The sequence below is a fragment of the Mytilus trossulus genome, unplaced genomic scaffold, assembly GCF_036588685.1.
Source record: "Mytilus trossulus isolate FHL-02 unplaced genomic scaffold, PNRI_Mtr1.1.1.hap1 h1tg000234l__unscaffolded, whole genome shotgun sequence".
In the NCBI taxonomy this organism is placed as follows: Eukaryota; Metazoa; Mollusca; class Bivalvia; order Mytilida; family Mytilidae; genus Mytilus; species Mytilus trossulus.
Window position 1 is genome coordinate 3,410,159 of NW_026963315.1, and position 20,208 is coordinate 3,430,366.

Below are 20,208 nucleotides of genomic sequence, written 5' to 3' on the forward strand. Positions count from 1 at the left end.
ATAGTCCGAGATGTTATCTACTACAGATGTAGGCCATAACTATGTATGTACTTGTTTTACGTGTACATTAATTTTAAACTTACTAGCCTATAAAGCTATACTTACAATTGGATATTTCGAACCAAGAAACGATATATAGGACAAATCTTATCAAAACAACGATATCTGACTTAGATGAGAACACGAGTAAGGATATATCTTAATTTTAATCAGATTGCATATGAATAAATTTAAAATGTCACTTTCAAGATCTTATTGTGAAACTTCAACAATTTTTTATTTTTTTGGGTTTGTGTTTAATCTAAGACCAGATTGCATATGAATAAATTTAAAATGTCACTTTCAAGATCTTATTGTGAAACTTCAACATTTTTTTTATTTTTTTTGGTTTGTGTTTAATCTAAGACCATAAAAAAATAACGGAAAAACTAAGAAGAATTACAGTGTCCAGTATTTGTCGTTGGTTCATAATCATAGGACTCAACATCACAGAAGTATATATTAAATATGATTCGATTGCAAAGTTCAATCATCAAAACTGGATCTGATAAAAAATAAAATGCGTCCGGTTATTGCTCACATGAAACATGAAACATCACATAAAAGTATAAGCAGACGTGGAATGATTGTCAATAACTCATCATTAGAGACCAAGTGAATAAGAAGCTACCACACATTGGTCACCGTACTGCCTTCAACAAATGAACAAAATGCATACCAAATTAGACAAATATAAAAAAAAAAATAAGAACGAGAATAATAACAGCCTGATTTATTTATAAAACAATGAAAACTATATTTTTTATTAAAGCAAAATTACACCTATAAAAGGGACAAAGGCATGACAATTAACTAACTGTAAAAGCATACGCATGTCTTTATAAAGAAATACTGTAAACTTACATATTATATTTGCGTATGTTCATATTGCTAATATTGTGTTTCGTCCTGAATATGCATGAAATATTTGCCACTGAACAATAAGAAAACACTAATCAATAGTTGATAAGTGATCCTGTATTTTAAAGGGGCACTAGCTGTCAAATTCATTGTAATCGATTTGACTCAAATTCTCATATTTGGTTTATAACAATGTAAAACATTTATCCAAACTATCAAAAGTCTAAAATAAACAGTTTACAGAGCATGGGGTAGATAATATATAGGTTCGTTTCGTGTGTATTTTAGTCCAGACGCCATCTAATTAACTATCGATTTGACCTCAGATGACCATATAAGCGATGTAAACAAAAATAAAGATACGAATAGATTAAAACAACACGTGCAATTGCATTTTTATAGGTCTGTTTGATTTTATTTTATAGATTAAAAATAGATGTTTCTAATTGTTTTTAACCATATAAGAATGCTTTTATGTGCATCGAATTAGTAATCAAATGATTTACCGTAGTTTCACTTTCATTGTTGACATTCTTTTTATTTAAATAACCAGTACACGTACAATGCATGCGTTGTCAATCTCTAGCTAGGGGTTAACTTGAAGTTCACATGAATACCGGTTAGAATGATGATGACGTTTTCACTTGCAAGCGAATCAGTCAAAAATTATGTTTAATCGCTTATTTCAACAAAATTAAAGGAAATTGATTGCTAAAAGCAAATTATTATTTCATTATTCCAATTTGATTAATGATTGATCTAAAAAAAAATCATACTTTATTTTTTTATATATATCGTAGCTAGTGCCCCTTTAAACGAAGACGATCAGTTTTTTTAAAAGTTCAAAAATGTTGACTGAAACAATCAAACTGAAAGCTCTTTCATCCACACACAGATCCTAATAGAAAAACAATGGGACTAAACTTTTATTTTTAAATTTGATAAAAGAATTAGCATGAATACCATACATTGTATTATCCTTGGCCTATCTCTTATAGGTCATTTGTCTACTTTTTGAAATACCTTTAGTTCTTAAACTTGTAATCTCTACATAGAAAGTGTGAGAAGTATAACGAAAAGGATAAAATATTATATTAGAGTGCATCCGGTTCAAGTCACGGATAATATACACAAAATATTCAGATATAATACATGGAAAATTGAGAAAGGAAATGATGAATGTGTCAAAGCGGCAACAACCCGACCATAGAGCAGACAACAGCTGAAGGCCACCAAAAGTTGCATAAATAAAATATTTTTTGATGATTGTTTTACTATTGGGTGAAGTTATATATTTTCAAAAAGAAAACGATAGTATTTACGTTGCGTGCACGTTAATTATAAAACGATTTCAAATGTTGATTATGTAATATGTAGCTTTTAAGGGCCATCTGAAGGGTGCCTCCGGGTGCAGGATTTTTTCGCTTCATTGAAAACATATAATTTGTGGCTTTCGGCTGTTGGTTGCTCATCATGGTCGGGTTGTTGTCTCTTTGACACATTCTCCATTGCCGTTCTCAATTTTAATTGGTAAGACACTACATCTGTTAGGTGCTTATATGAAACATTACATGTTAATAAAAAAGAAAGAAAGAAGGCTAAAGTGTTCAATGTGTGTTAACTTGTTTTATGCGCCTGAAATATTTGCCGCTGGACTTTATGTAAACAGCCATCAATGGTGACTGGCACGGAATCAATAGGAGTCGGGTATTCTATTTCATATATATTGAAATGCATGTTATTGAGCCCACTGTTCGTCAAAAATTGTAAACCGGCACAAAAATGTAAACCGCAAAGTCGATAAACGTAGTGAATGCATTGACAAAAACCAATCAAATTACCCAAATTATAAACCCAATTTTCGAAAAAAGCGAGAAAAAAAAGCTCTTTTAAAAATACAAGATAAGGAGACGTGACATGATTACTAATGGGGTAACTAATCACAAGAGACCATACAATGTAAATTTTACGTGTTACAACCGTAAGTCACCGTACGGCCTTCACCACTTATCAGGAATGTTATATACATGTATCATATACTGAAGTTCTAGTAAGCCTGATTATCGACCAATCTAGACTGAGTGTGTCTACTCTTCGTTATAGGACTTCAACTTGCATTCAATACATACATGTAGCAGATACATGTAGGAGTAAGATGGAAAGTATAAAATATTATTAATGTGCATCTGGTTCAAGTCACGGATAGTATACACACGGGGTTAAAATATCCAAGTTGCATAAATGACAATGTTTACATGTTTTTTTTTTTTTTTACTTTTGGGTGAATTTGTATACACTCTTAAATTTTATCTTCGTCACGTTTAGGTCAAATATGAAACGATTACAACTTGGGAACACTGAATTTAGAGCTATAAAATATGCATGACAGACGTTTCCAAATTCCAGCAGCATTAAATGATTACCGGAAATTTTCGTTCTTTCTTTCCACGAACCTTCAAAGATTGGAACAGTCTCCCACCTGGAGTAGTGTCAGCGCCGTCAGTCTAGGTTTTTAAAGCCTCGATGACAAGCTGAACTAAATTCAAACAATATGGGGGAGGGGGTCCATATGCGCACCGAAGTCATGGCAAAATATTCAGTTAGTTGATTGTGGCCATTATCCGGTAGAAGTAGAAGTAGGGATATTATAATTATGATGCACTTCCCATTTGGTTAAAGTGGTGTTAACTTTAATAAAAGTTCATAAACACAAGATCATTAACATTTGACTAAGGCATAATATATTATGTAGTAATCAAATTTACCTACATGAAGATTTTAAGTCTTTGTTTGATAGTTGTTTCTTAAATAAAAGAGCAACTTAAATGAATTTTCATGACATACATGTACAAATGTATAACACGTCAATACAAACGAAGTTGTTATCCATGATTTTACATTAAATATTCAGTGGTTATCTTTCTTTTCCTATAAATATTTCAAATGACATAAAACAGATTTTCTAGCATAGTATAAAAAATACAGGATATCACGTAGATAAAATGATTAATTAATTAAGAAGAAAAAGAGAAGGAACAAACCTCACTAAAAATAAAAACACGAAATTAATCAAAAGAATGAGCAAAAATTATAAGTCTAAAGAGCAAATCGGCACGCCCACAAAATACTAAATTTTACACAATACACTTTTCAAATTGGTCTTTTGTGGATAGTTGTCTCATTGGTAATCATACCACATCTTCTTTTTTATACTTAAACCAAAAATGAATAAAAGAGAAACAAAGGACAAGATACAAAGTGAAAATAAAACAAGGTCGAAAATGACACACATAACAATCAATGAATATTGGTACAAAGAAAAAGTAGAAGGACTTTCAACTGTCAACAATACACTGCATATACATTGTACACCATTTTTGTTCATTGACAGTCGTCAGTGTATATGTTTTTTTAAGAAGACTTATGCTTTTGTTATTATCTTTATCAATGTGTTTGGCGCGTTGCTTTTGCACGAAAATAGACCATGTTTGCGCGACAAAACGCATGTCATTAAATGCATGTTTCGATAGGTTTCATGTTTTAGTGTCATTAAACTTTAAAGGGCAGTACTTTGGAATGAGTTAACACTAGTACACCCCGTTTATAAACAAGTGAAACTGCGAGCTTCTGCTCACTCAATAACCCCCCCCCCCCCCCCCCCCCCCCCCAAATTGCAAGTGGACAACTTTTATAGTGAAAACATATTATGTAATTGATCGGTAAACAGGAAGTTGTAATCTGAAAACGCATCACCCAGTGTAGCTGACATATATAAACCCTGAAACCAAATTTCAGAAATACTTGTATTGAAGTTTCGGACAAGAATACGCTGAAAAATATTCATGGGACCGACAGACTGACGGATGGATTGGTAGACAGGGTTAAACAGTATACCCCCTCTTTTTTTTTTTTTTATAAAGCGGGGGAATATTAAAATAATTAACCAACTTGTTCTGTGAAGATTCTAATTATAGTTTCAGGTTCATGGTTCAAAATAAGAACAACACTTTTTAAATTTGTTGCACCCGAAGGACTTTTCTATACTTACTTTCATCGGCAAGGTTCAAAGCCGAATAATTGAAAGTCAAATATGTATCATAATAATGGTCCATCATACGTGTGGATCATATGTGTAGATTCAGCCAGGATCATGAAATCATACTATATTTCTATACCTAAGTAACTACATAATATGGAGGAATGGAAAAGGGTCCCTATTTCCAATTTCCCTTACTACATTCAGTCTTCCCACCAAACTTGATTTCGTTCCTTACTCTCACCCTCCTTTATCCCTGTCTACTCCTTCTTATATAATCATATTTTTTTTAATAGTTAGGAAGGATTAACGAAGTGTTCCCATTTGATGTTTTCAATAGCTACATAAAATTCTGTGAAATTCAATGCTTGTTATATTGTCGTAATTTTATCTCCATATAGAATTATAATTCTTTAATAAACCAATACCTGTAGCTTTCCTATGTTGATTGCAAGTGAAAGAAATGTGGTCAAACCTCTTTTTATTGTAAAAGTATGTTCAATTGATATTTACGACGTCACTCCTCATGTTCAGATACAATTAATGTCAGCTAGTGCATAGCACCTATCAACCCATGAACTAACAACGAGCAAACAAAAGAAAGATTCAGGGTGTAGTAGGTAGGGATAGAAGAATGGTCGATTTTAACTTAACTCAAATATTCTGTAAATTAATGAACTTTTTCATACCTTTGAAACTGGCATTAGTTTTGCACTCCCTTTTTTTAGACGAGTGAGAGGTTAAATGTACGTATTGTCTGTTTACAATTAGGCATTTAAGGGCGGATCCAGCCATTTTAAAAAGGGGGTTCCCAACCCAGGTCAAAAAGGGGGGGGCAACTATACGTCCCCATTCAAATGCATTGATCAGCCAAAAAAAGGGGGTTTCCAACCGCCCCCCCCCCCCCTGGATCCACTAATGGCATTGCATGACGTTTCATAGTCTCTGAACACAGTTATGACAATGTTTATTTATTGACGTCACTCGTATTATTTTACCTGCCAACATCTCGGTTACAGGATTCTTAGATTTGTTTATAATTTCGAGGAACCTCATTGTCAATAATTAATAGAAATCAACTAAAATGTCAAAGGACGACAACGATAAAATGTTATGAGTTTATTAAAAATACACCTTCTTTAAATATAATATTGGGTTGCGTGGGAGGAGAGTTTATGTCGACCATCTGATATTGGGTTTAGAGGGTTCAGGAATAAAAGTTTCCCCTTCAGAAGATCAAAATATAGCCGCTTAACTGGAGATGTAGACTGCTGTACAACAACTTTAAAACAATCGAACAAAAATGGCCAAAACGTGGTCTAACTGATGACAAACACGGCTTTGTTGATTTGATTTTTTTTTACACTTTTTAGGCTTGGTGTTAGTTGGCACTTTTTAGTCTTATAGTTCTTCAAATGGATCTGTTCTATTTACTGCGTCCGTCTCAGTACCAGAGTCTGAGACTTACGACATGAATTAAAACTCATATACAATAGCTAAAATATTTCAGCTTGCAGACTCATGAGTAAAACAAATGATTATCCGAGTTTTTTTTACCAAAGAAAGATTCGTTCTGTTCTCAAAAGGTACATCGGAAGGTACCAAGCCTTGAAATAGATAAATATTCAGTGTCGATCTCACAACTAATACAGGATGGTCTACAAATTCTACGAGATGATGTTGTTTTTCATTTATTTGCTGTGCAGTTTATCACTTACATGTACTTGTCTGTGTACTGTTTCTCTATTTTTTGTCGTGTGACTCTTATCGTGGCTAAATGTACAAATGTAGGTATTAATACATCCGTGTGTCTCGTTGTTTTTATCCGCTTGTGACTATTCTGATCTAGATGGTTGAGAGATGCGACGAAAACGCATGCATTGTTTTATATCATTATTTTCATTTGTATACCATTGTTTTATATTAGCATTTTTCTTTGTATACTGTTGTCAGATCATTAAAGATTGCATATTTTGGCTTTAATATTGATTCACTTATAGGGTCATTGCATCGGAACTTATATAAAAAAGAAGATTAAAGATCAGTTGTTAGCATGACACGGGTTATGTTCTTCTCATATATTTTATGATATTATGATACTAAACCCCTAACGGGAGGGATTGTGCCTGATAGCCATATGATGCAGACACTCTTTCAATCAGTTTAATTGAGGTCTGGAGCTGACAGGTTAGTTAATTGCTAGTAGTCTGTTGTTATTTATGTATTATTGTCATTTTATTTATTTTCTTTTGTCACATATTCTGACACCGGACTCGGACTTCTCTTGAACTGAATTTTAATGTGCGTATTGTTATGCGTTTACTTTTCTACATTGGATAGAGGTAAAAGGGGAAGGTCGGGATCTCATAAACATGGTTAACCCCACCGCATTTTGCGGCTGACTCAAGTCAGGAGCCTCTTGCCTTTGTTAGTCTTGTATGATTTTTTAAGTTTCTTGTGTTTAATTCGGTGTTTAGAATGACGTCCATTATCACAGTAAAACATGCATGTAGTATACATATTTTTCAAAAGGCCAACTGAAGGACGCCTACGAATGCGGGAGTCTTTCGCTACATTGAAGACCCATTGGTGGCTTTCGGCTGTTGTCTGATCTATGGTCGGGTTGTTGTCGCTTGACACATTCCCCATTTCCTTTCTCAATTTTATAATTGTAGTTATATTTTACTTTATTTGAACTTAAAAGGGAAAGTGTGAACTTTTAGTTACATGGTGTGTTTGTTTCCTAGTACGATATATATGTGGTCAGTAAATTCCATACGAGATAAATCATGCATTAAAGGTAAAAATCGGTCTTCAACACGGAGCTTTGGCTCACACCGACCAGAAAGCTATTAGAGGCCATCATTTAAGGAGGTAGACCTAGGTTAAGGGAAATAACTCTTAAAATCATCAGTACGTTTGTGTCAACCATTTTCATAAATATATTCTAAGCTTCTATGTTACATAGATTATTTTCAATCTGTTTCAGGTAAATTCTTAAAATACGTTAATGAAACTTGACTTTTACAAACACATAACTGATTTAAAGAGTTATCTCCCTGAACCAAGGTCTACCACCTTAATCTATAAAAAAAAACGAGAAACGAGAAACACTTATGAACCACATCAACAACGACAACTACAGTACTGACTATCAGATTCATAACCCATGAGAGGTGCAAACAAATGCGACGGCTTTAAACGTTTTAACTTATATACATCTATAAGTATGCACTTTTGATTAAAATATGGAATTGGAAAGGAAAGACTTTTAGTTATAAAATGGATAACGCTCTATAATTGCGAACTTTATTAAAGTAGCATTTTTCCATTTCATGTCATCTACGTATAAAGCAAGTGCAATAAAATTAATGAATATTCAATTATCACAGAACTTGTAAACAATTTTGCTAAGGGGCCAGCTAAAACACGACTCCGTATATTTTGTCGCTGTATTGAAGTATCATTGATGGCCTTCGGCTGTTTTCTGCCTCATGGTCGGATTGTTGTTTATTTGACACGTTCCCCATTTCCATTTTCAATTTTAACTGTTTTGTCCGAAAGAGAAATAACAAAACTGCAAAGGAACAAATTATGTATTTGTCCTTCATCTAAAAGGCGATCAACACGAAGTAAAAAAAAACCAATCTCACCTCACTTCAGGATTGAGACTGTCTCTAGCATCAGCTTTTATTTTGAGTGGAGTTCTTTGCAAAAATAATGAGGATTAACTTTATAAGATGTAACAACAAATCAAGCTTGGTCTATTTACCGTTCTCGAACTTGCATTCATCCCGAAAAAAGGATCAGACGCAACAGTATTTAAAATACTGGATACATTATACAATTAGGTTTGATAGGTTTGATATCGTAACCATGTACAAATGTCGTAAAACATTTTAATTACCTTTTATGAAGCCATGTATCATAAGCATGGTAAGCAACCTATCATGTTATGCACATTTCATATAGAAAACCTTTCATGGAAAGTCAAGTTTCATGTTTAGCCACTTTTCATATGTATAGCATGTATATATTTTCCATGTTAAAATACTTTTCATGATTAGTTATGTTTGATTTCTTACAAACTTGCATGCGTTACTATCTTTCATTTTAGTCAGGTTTTGTGTTAGCACAGTTTCATGTTTTGCCAGATCAATGACATGGTCAGCAACCTTCCATGTGTTCCCAAGGTTCACGTTAAGTTATCTTTGAGGTTTGACCACATTTCATTTTCAGCCATTATTTTATGTTTAGTCAACTCTCATGTTAAGAAACCATTCATGATTATAAGCAACTGTCTTGTATAAACATCTTTGGCGTTTGGCCACCTTTAATGATTAGCCACCTTTTACGTTTACAGCCTTTCAAGCTGAACCACCTTTCATGTTGAGTCATATTTTATGTTTGGAAATCTTTTATATTGAGTCATCTTTCATGTTCAGTCACCTGTCATAGTAAGACGTTTTTAATCTTAGCAAAATATTCAACGATAATGCAACCCCCGGCTGTTATGGTGAACGTCCAGGAAGTTACTATTGTCGTGATGGTTTGCATGGCTACGTTGATACTGACAATGATAATATGAAGACTTTATACTGCCACTTGTAGATGAATAGAAGCTATTTAATTTGTGTCTCTATGCAAGAGAGTGTAAAACATTAATACCATTAATTGATCATATATTCAATAACAACTACATTCAAGACCCATTGGTGGCCTTCGGCTGTAGTCTGCTCTATGGTCGGGTTGCTGTTGCTTTGACACATTCCTCATTTCCTTTCTCAATTTTTAGCTTCTAACATGAATACAAAATGAAGCCTTCGTTGTCGATTGGCCAGTGACCAGTTTTACAATAGTATCACGAGCGTGTCAATACTAATATTGGAAGTTCAACAGTGTTCGAACCCCTCACCGATCTAAATTTTGTACGATAGCTAGTTCCTACATAAAGTCAGTTGCTCTCTCCTGGTACTTCGAATCCCTCTACAAATAAAACTAGTCACCAATCACGATATGACTAAGAGGGTTAAGATGGCGTTTTAACACCAACTATTAATCGACATCACCATGATATAATAAAAGAAAGTCACTGGTTTCCGGAGTTTTATACTAACTTTAATGAAAAACATTGTACAGAGATGAGCGAAAAGTTAATGAAACATAAATACTGAAAATTGTACAAAATGAGTAAAGCAAAATTTAAATGAAATGACAATTGTTGTCCGAAACAAAGATTCATCTCTGTGATGTGTTTAATTGCCAAACCTTCATATTTTGCAAACGAAAACAACAAAGTTCTTTTGCGATAAATTCATTCCTAAACTTTGAGAAATATTACTTAGGTCGAAAATAAATGGCTATAATCAACAAATCAGTTAATAAATTAATGATACGAAACTTAAATATTGATTTTATACATATTTGTTTTGTTGCTTCTCAGTTATTAAATTGTAAAACTGAATTACATTTTTATTGTTCATATCATTCTAAATGAAGATTTTTAATATGACAATTATAAAATTTCAATAACATCAATTTTTACTGAGAAGTTTTAACATACTCCCATAAACTCGTACACGTGGGAATATTATGTTTGTAAACACCAACGCTTTAACAAGTTACTGAATTAGCAAAATCTAATTTTGGACAGTGATTTTATTTTAAGGACTGTTTCTAATGTATTAACAGATATAAATGTATATTTTGGAAATTTGATAATATTTTTTAATTACTTAATATGTGTTATGTCAGTTTATGTAAAATTGAGAATGGAAAGTGTGTTAACTTTTTTTCCAAATTGTTATTGCATATGTCGTGAGATTAACATATTCATAAAAGATTTTACCTCTGTGTCCGAACATCTAACGAAATGATTTTTTTTTAAAATATGCAAAGAATAAGTATATTCAATTATAATATACAGAAAAAAAAACCATACTAACAGTTGAATACTCATTGCATCTGGGCATAACAAATACAATTTCTTATGGCTTTCTCAAATGTAAATATATAATATGAATTCAAACATTATCGTAATGGTTTCAAACACAATTTTAATTAGTAACAAAACATAAATGCATGATAGTCAAATTATGTCAGTCTATTCAGAAAATTTGAAGCAAATAAATATAATTTCAGGAGATATATGCTGCCAACCAGGGCTATAAAACTGTTAATGGTGATTCAAATGAAGATATGTTAAATCCGGAATTTCTTTTCCAGATTCGTTTCATTTTTACACTACCGCATAAGCTTCCGTAAGAGTTCTTGATAACTGACTGACCCGTCATCTAAAAATATAAATTATAATGGTGAGTTAACTAACTAAAAAAAAAGGTGTGAGGTTTAGATACATGTAGCTATTAATCAGGTTTAACATATCTTATCCACATTTTTTTACAATTGAAAGGTCGGTACCAAAGTCAAGATTATGACAATTGTTATCCATTTGAATGTTTGATGTGCTAGAGCTTCCGATTTAAGCCATTTTATTAGAGACTTTTCTTTTTTGTATTTTCTTCGGAGTTCAGTATTTTTGTGAGTTTACCTTTGACACTACTAGATATGTACATGGAGTTTTATTTTAACATGATAAATTTTTGAGTACATCCTGTATTTCCCTGGTCAAGATAATATATACTACTTAGGAATGGTATACTAGCATGTCACAGTTGGTGCCAATTTAAGTAGATATATATTGAAATAAACAACAGAAAAATAGCATTTACGGCCAGCTGTTTTTTCGAGACACGTATCATTGTTTTTTTTCTAAATATTCCAGTAACACCTTGAGGAAACCACAACACTCAGACGAACCTTCATTAGACATGTAAGATGGGGGCTGTGCTAATCTGTCGTTTAAGAAAGGTAGCGAAACGGATATGATCTAAGAGTAACTTTTTGAAAAATCAATTAAATTTAATACCTATTTAGATTCTTTAAATTAAAAATTGTTTCGTAAAAATTGGCCTTATAAATTAAAAGCGACGGGAAATAAAATAAATACTACTACTTGATGTCAAAACATATTGTTGCGTTTGCAATGTTTTATATAGGAATTCCATTTGTATTTCCCTCTCATAGTTTGATAGCATCCTTATGTATTTTTTTACATAAAGTAGATTTTCAAGGCTTTAATTTCATCATTTGAAACCAAAAAGAATCGCTAGATGTTGAACAAAATTGAAACCTACAACCTTTCTTTCACCCTTTCCCCCCCAGCGATATTGATACTTAACGTTAATTTTGAGTAATATTTGTTTTAAATTATCTGTTTTAATCATTTGTCAACCAACAAATTGAAAACGCTGTGATTTGTTTATTGGAGAACGCACCGCAATCTACTGCATGCGACATTGATTCGCCATAAATCATGTCCGTGAGCTATTAATCTCCAATCACATACAGAGTTAGCAGTAATTTCCTTTCCATATTATTTTCGTATCGACATTTTAATCACAATTGTAAGGTTAATTAGTTACCTGTTTGATCGATGATAAAAACTGACAACTGAATCGTTTCTGTTTAAAGTGAAATATGAATAAAATTTACAAAACATAACATTTCTTCCGTGTAATTAAAATTTTACATTTTCTGAGAGGTAATTATGGTTTAATTCGGTTTCAATTAATAGGGCAAGCATATTGATAAGTTAAATCCTACCACAAAGTACTAACGCTCATTAATTCATTTCATTTTAGTAGTTCAATAGGACGGTGTAGAACCTATGCACCATTTATAATCTTCGTAACATATATAATCCTCCTAAAGTTATATGCTATCGTAACATGTTCACGCTCATTACTTTTATTTCATCATAGTAGTTTGATAGCACGGTTTTATTACCTTTGAACCATTTATAATCTTTAGAACATACCTGATCCTTCTAAAGGTAAATCCTACCGTAAAATATTTACGCTCATAACTTTTATTTCATTCTAGTAGTTCAATATGACGGTTAATAACATATTAACCAATTATAATCTTCAGCACCATACCAGATCTTTCTATATTACCATCAATGGGGGATAAGTATATTTCCCTACTTCAATTTCACTTAAGGCATTAAAAGATGTGTGCATTGCATTCTTCTTTGCTACCATACACACAAAATAGTATCTTATCTCATGGAAGGTGCATAGATTTGATGGCAGTGATGTGTAAATTATTCTTATTTCGTATACACTACTTTGGCAATCCCCAATTACACAATCAACATGACATGCACTTGTAATCAAAGTTTGATGCGACTGTCATACAAGTGAGAGGTTTAGCTAGCTTAACAATTATGCAGGTTTAATCTACCATTTTCTAGATAAAATAATGCCTGTACCAAGTCAGGAATATGACAGTCGTTGTCTATTTCTTTCATGTGTTTGAGCTTTTGATTTTGCTTTACTTAGGGACTTTCCTTTTTGAATTTTCCTCGGAGTTCAGTATTTTCATTTATTTCACTATTTATTAAGGAAAACAATTAATTGTCACGTGCAGCTAAAAACACACTGTATGTGCCATTCGTTGCAAATATACAGGGACAAAAGTTCGTCTGACTATTTGATAACTATTAACACCGCTGGGGCGATGTCACTGCTGGTGCACGTTTCGTGGACGAGGGTATCACCAGCCCAGTAGTCAGCACTTCGGTGTTGACAACAATATCAATGATATTGTCATTTATAAAAATACTGTTTACAAAACTTTGAATTGTTCGAAAAACAAAGGATTTTCTTATTCTAGCTAGCATAGACTACCTTAGCCGTAACTGGTATGATTCCCTTTAATTTTGGGTCCTCATTGCTCTTCAACTTTGTACTTGTTTGGCTTTATAACTTTATTCATCTGAACGTCACTGATGGGTCTTATGTAGACGAATGATTTTTTTTTCTATAATACATACCATTGATATCAATAAATTTTCGTACTATGGCATCAGCTAACACTTCACTTTGCATAATATGTCGTACCAAATCTTCTACTGTCATTAAATCACTGAAAACAAATAATAAAAATTAAATAAATAGTCATACCACATCTCCTTGTATCTATCTAAGTATTAGGCGATACAAACCAGCTTCAATCCACCTTTTCCTACATATGGAAATGCTTGTACCAAGTCCGGATATGACCGTGGTTGCCCATTCATTTGATGTGTTTTATGATTTGATTTTGCCATTTGAGTAGGGACTTTCCGTTTTGAATTTTCCTCCTATTCAGTATTTTAGTGATTTTACTTTATTTTTACCTTTATATTGTCTACAAAAGCAGGTTAAATCTTCTGACATCAGACTCGGACTTCTCTTGAACTGAATTTTAATGTGCGTATTGTTATGCGTTTACTTTTCTACATTGGTTAGAGGTATAGGGGGAGGGTTGATATCTCACAAACATGTTTAACCCCGCCGCATTTTTGCGCCTGTCCCAAGTCAGGAGCCTCTGGCCTTTGTTAGTCTTGTATTGTTTTAATATTAGTTGTTTGTGTACAATTTGGAAATTAGTATGGCGTTCATTATCACTGGACTGTTAAATACTAGTATTTATTTAGGGGCCAGCTGAAGGACGCCTCCGGGTGCGGGAATTTCTCGCTACATTGAAGACGTGTTGGTGACCTTCTGCTGTTGTTTTTTATTTGGTTGGGTTGTTGTCTCTTTGACACATTCCCCATTTCCATTCTCAATTTTATTTAAAGTATTTCAAAAAATACCTGACCACATTCATCGTTTTTGGTTTTATTTTCCCGATCTTGTTCCTATAAATGTTTAATTGGTGAGAAAGACATGTTGCATTTCTATGATACATATTTTATTTTTATTCCGTCTTTAATTTAGGAATTGAAAAAAATGTTGTCATTCGAAAGCAATTATACTCAGTAAAATATGTTTCTAACCAAATTGATCATTGTTGAAGGCTGTACGGTGACCTATATCTGTTGATAAATGTGTCATATAGTCTCTTGTGGAGTGTTGTCTCGTTGGCAATCATACCCCTTTTTTAATTTTTTTATACATACTTAAAATGAATCATATATGAGTCACACATGCAATAAAACTTGTAGATTTATTGTAGTAATAGTCGATTGCAAGGCGAAGAGATACAGTTCATTTGGAAAATTGAGACAAGCCTTTGGAATAATTCAGCCATTTCGTCATGAAATATTTATAACAATTAAATATTAATAACCAATATTGCTATTAGATTCTCAGCATGAGCAAATTTTATTACATATTAATTCCAATCAAAAATAGAATATGAAAATAATATGCAGATTTGTAAAGATGTACCTTTTGATAAATAATCATTCCGAAAACCTCAAATATATGTTCTTTTTTCTCCGTGTAATATAAATACATGAAAATTTTCAAATAGAAGCTGAATAATTCAACCCGTTTTTATCTTCTGTTTTTATGTGATTTTCATAACATGTAGCAGTTATGTACAAAATATGCTAAGTAGATTATCAAACGATGTAAATCAAAACATAACACACAAAAGAAATAAATTATAAATAACAAAAAGTAACACCACAAAAACGCTGAATTCCGAGAAAAAATGAAAACGGAAAGTCCATAACCAAATGGCAAAATCAAATAATAAAACACTTCAAACAAATGTGCAACAACTGTCATATTCCTAACTTTATAAATTACTTCAATTTAGAACTTATGTAAAACTATCCTTTCTCTTACAATATGAATGATTTTGATGTCATTGTTCATTTAAACTAACCAACAAGTTTGCAAAAATGAAACTTACTGAAAAAGAAAAAAAAATAACTTGACCATTACGTGACAGAATTTACTTGTCCATAAGTTTGCATTTTATATTGGTGCATAAATTCGTGGTCTGATTATATCTCATATTGAACCTACTATCTGGGAATTTACTTTCATAGAGATAGTTATTACACTCCTATAACAGATATCAGAAAAAACGCAACCCATTCTCTTGCATCCAAATATAATTAACTACTTGTTGAGATGTCTAGGAGTGAACATCAATACATAGGTTTAATTCCAATGTACAGAATGAAACAATATAGAGCTACTATGGAAGTCATTATGAAAACACATTGCTTAATCTACTACTTTGGTCAATCCTTTCAAAAATGACATACCAAAGCAATCAACGACAACCAAACAATGGATGCTACATATTAGTGGAAAGTGAACTAGTAAGAGTTGAATTCAAGTATCATACTAACTTATCATTACTAAAAATGAATAATATTGGTGATAACAATCATAATATTGAACGTTAGCATCAAATTAGATATAACATTCTAGAAATAATAGTGCCAAATTTACACAAATTTTTGAAAAATTATATATGAAGCCGTCAAGTGTATTTGGCTGTCCTTTACAACAAAAGCAACAGTAGTATACCGCTTTTCGAAAGTCGATTGTGAGAAAACAAATCCGGGTCACAAAGTATTTTATCAGACCCCTGTAGTAGAATGATGAATACGCCTTTTTTCAAGGGCATTATTTCTAAATATTTCTGAACTTCAAAATTATACCTTTTACTTGAGTACATTGAAAACGTGGTCTATTGGTATTAGAAAATTTGAACATAAACATATAGATTTTAACAGGAATTAAGGATTAGTTATTTAAGAGAAGATACTTGAACCACGACTAGATACACTATAAAGACGTTCATAATTTTACCCAAACTCAGAATCGATGACATAAGCACTAGCCACATTTTTTTTTTGAATTATGTTAATTTTAATATAAAACCGCTTTATTACAGACTAGCGATATTTTGAATACAGCCCTGTTTTAAGTCAAGAGGGCTTTGTTTTGACTTTTAAATATCTTAGTTAAAACACACATCTGTATAACGATTAAGTGATACAAAATGATAAAGCCAGTGCTTTAACCGAAACAAATACTTATTTCCAATTACAAAAATGAATTAAAGAACTTAAGCTGTTGAATAATTTTTCAGGTGTCAACATATTATAAAGCTCTTAACCTATTGTTATCATATTAAAACTAAGTATAACATTCCAACAACTTAATATTACCCTAGAGATTTCATAAAGAGATTCTGAAATGATTTAACAGGCGATTGTTTTCAGAATCTCAATCATCGCGCGCTGCTAAGGATAAAGCCAATAAAGATAATATTATAACAAAACATCCCAGTGATCAGTTTATGACTTAAAACGTACAAATGATCAGATTAAGGCGTCCAACTGATCAATTTTATGACTTTCCGATAGAGATTGACACAATGTAATGAAACGATTATTTAGTTAATGTCGTTTATGATAGTAAGAAATTGTAACAGTAAACAAAATAGTTATTCGATATGTGGGAGATGAGGCAAGAAACCATATAAGAAAAACATATATTCTAACAGCATCTCACAACAAACAAACTAGGTTTTGTTGTGTGGGAGATATGGGACGATATGATATACAAAAAAACTTGATTAGGTTTTTTTTCTTATTCTAAGCGCACCACACAATGTGTTTCCCAAAAAAAAATGTTATCTTACCAACTCTTAAGCAATATAGTTAAGTGCTTCTGTACGTAGTAATTGATTCATGTAGTTCAAATGGTTTTTTTTTGTCACATAATGAATCGGATACAAATTATAGGGTTAAAGTTAATTAGGTGTATCAAGCTTGAAATTTTATGAAGTCTGATAGAAATAATAAATAGACACTTTCATTGTTATCCTTTCTTTTGATGTGTTTGAGCTTTTGATTTTGCCATCTAATAACGGACTTTCCGTTTTGAATTTTCTCAAAAGTTTGGTATTTTTGATGTTTTACATGTTGTTTTCAAATATATGTTCTCAACACCACAGACAGAGAAAAAGAAATAAATACAATTGGTATTCCAGTGTGAATGTGGAATTCCTCTGTTTGAATATGTGCTGTATTTGGCAAAACTTTTAGGAATTTTGGTCCTCATTGCTCTTCAACTTCGTACTTTGGCCTTTTTAACAATTTGGATTCGAGCGTCACTGATGAGGCTTTTGTCGACGAAACGCGCGTCTGGCGTATATACTAAATTAAGTCCTGATATATTTGATGAGTTTACTTGCAATAGACGTAATGATAATAGTATACCATAATTGCTTCCAATAAAGATATTCAGCTGGGTTTTTTAAATATTTATCAGTGCATAATGTTAGAAAGCATGGTAATTTCCTGATGATATATTGCTTACTTAGACTGATTGTCAGGTGGAGCACATGAGTTCAATCCTTGCTTTTGTTGTGTTCATATTGCCTTATGTTTAGTTACTTGTATAATAATCTGTTAACAGTTATTTTATTTCATTTAAGCAAGTTGTTTTTAGTTTCTTAACCGACCTTTGTTAATTGCACATTTAGTTTAACAAGTAATGAGTTAAATATTGCAAAATCTGAACGCGTAACGGGTAAGGTTTTTTTTATTTATCTAGTCACATTTCTCTATTATTGGTTACTGCTTCAGCCAGAAAACGAACACTATCAACGGACTGGTTATACAACCACGAATAAGGCCAGCCGATCAACTCCAACGATATTCATTCCTTCCCATTTTCTTCTTTTTTTAAGACTTTTAAATCAACCATACCAACCGCAAATATATTTTGTAAAAATCATTAATACTCGCTTAGTTAACATGCTCTTAAATTCCAATCTAAAATATGACGGAATTTTATGTAAATGCCAAAGTAATTGTTAATGTCAAATATTACAACCGACAAGTAACTAATTCCATCACGTCTTAGTGAGCTAAATAAACATTTTTGATTGAAAACTCAATTCGAGGTTTACAATTCATCAAATCACATCATACATCATGCTCACATTCACGAAGAAGCTTGATTTTGACGCCCTTGTGACCATACATGGATAACTATACCCAATCAATAAACGTTACAATGACCGTGATGAAAACGAAATGAAGACAATGACGGAGGAGACTTGTTACTGTCAGTGTACCCTAGAGATCACATCCGGTGATAAATAAAACAAAATGTACAAGTTTCATCCCCCAATAATAGATATTGAGCTTAATTTCCACATTATTTAATAAATATGTTCGAAATTTGATGATGACATGTTTTTCGTCACAGAATTAACTATTAATCCCTACGTATTCAATGAGTCAATTTATTCCCAACCACACTTCAGTGAACCCAGTTTGGTTTATTTAATGTACAAAAATATTTCAAGAAGATGCGCTAATGGACAGTTATTGATGAAATGGAAATGGAAATTAAAGCTGATGATGTGAAACTGTAAAACTAAAAAAACTGCCGGTGTTACAAGCGATGGGTATTTTTTTTTTTTAATGAATACGAAATAAAATATAAATGCAAGGCTTTTAAAACCCCAAAGAGAATCCTGCTATGTTTAATGTATTATTTGCTGTATTTCTATTTTCTATGTATTATCATTGTTTTTTATGGTATTTTCAGTGGAGAAAAGATTGTTGCATTGATAAAACTTAAACAGTTTGTGGGACTTAGTTGTGTCTTTACATTTCAATCGGCAATAAAACGGTAAATTATGTCTCAATAGAGATTTTCCATGTATTATTCCATGAATAAAATGCACTTGTAATTAATAATGGAATACTTCTCTATTGGCACATAATGCCTTATATCATTGTTATTCTTTGTTAATACAAATTTTTTTATGATTTGTTTGTCATGTATTGTACGGTGCAATCAGCAAATGCATAATAAAATATATCTCGTCAACTCTTTGTACTTTTATAAACAACCGTTCAAAAATTTCCCAATTTTAACAAATAAATTGTAAATTCATTTACATTTTTGTACGTTGACAAGTTGTGCACGTGACAAAATCTGTTTTTGCAAGGGACATTAAAATGTGATCCTGGTATTGCACTTTTAGAATCTAACGAAATATTGGTAATCTAATACTTGGAACCTAATGAAAAATAAAAATATCCTCTCGCCGTAAGTTTCGCTTTTCAACAAATCACAACGTTTCCATAAAATGTAAAAAAAACCATACACATAATACATTTGAATCTAAAATGGTACATTATCTTCTTCATTTGGTTTAGTTTCATAATATTGGGGTGGGGGGAGGGGGGCAATGTTAGTTTCGATTTTCCCACCAACGTTTTTCCCACCCATGAAACTTGTTACAAGTTACAGGAATTAAAACAAAATGATGCGCGGTTAGGCCTCACTGTTTTAAGATTTTGCAAATTGCAAGTTATTAAGGTAGTTGTTTGAAGTTTAGTATGGCGTTCATTATCACTGAACAAGTATATATATTGGTGTAGGTTC

At 32.2% G+C, this 20,208-nt stretch overlaps 1 protein-coding gene across 3 annotated transcripts in view; it reads right to left on the bottom strand.

The window, feature by feature from the left end:
- Nucleotides 1-10,040: 10,040 nt before the first annotated feature.
- Nucleotides 10,041-20,208, bottom strand: part of LOC134701308 (uncharacterized) — a 43,728-nt gene continuing 33,560 nt past the window's right edge. For all 3 annotated transcript variants that reach the window (XM_063562443.1, XM_063562442.1, XM_063562441.1), the window contains exons 3-4: nucleotides 13,836-13,927; nucleotides 10,041-11,229 (exon numbers count right to left, since the gene is read on the bottom strand). In XM_063562443.1, the coding sequence (XP_063418513.1) occupies nucleotides 11,180-11,229; nucleotides 13,836-13,927 (142 nt within the window). In that variant the 3' untranslated portion in view covers nucleotides 10,041-11,179. The remainder of the gene's footprint in view (nucleotides 11,230-13,835; nucleotides 13,928-20,208) is intronic.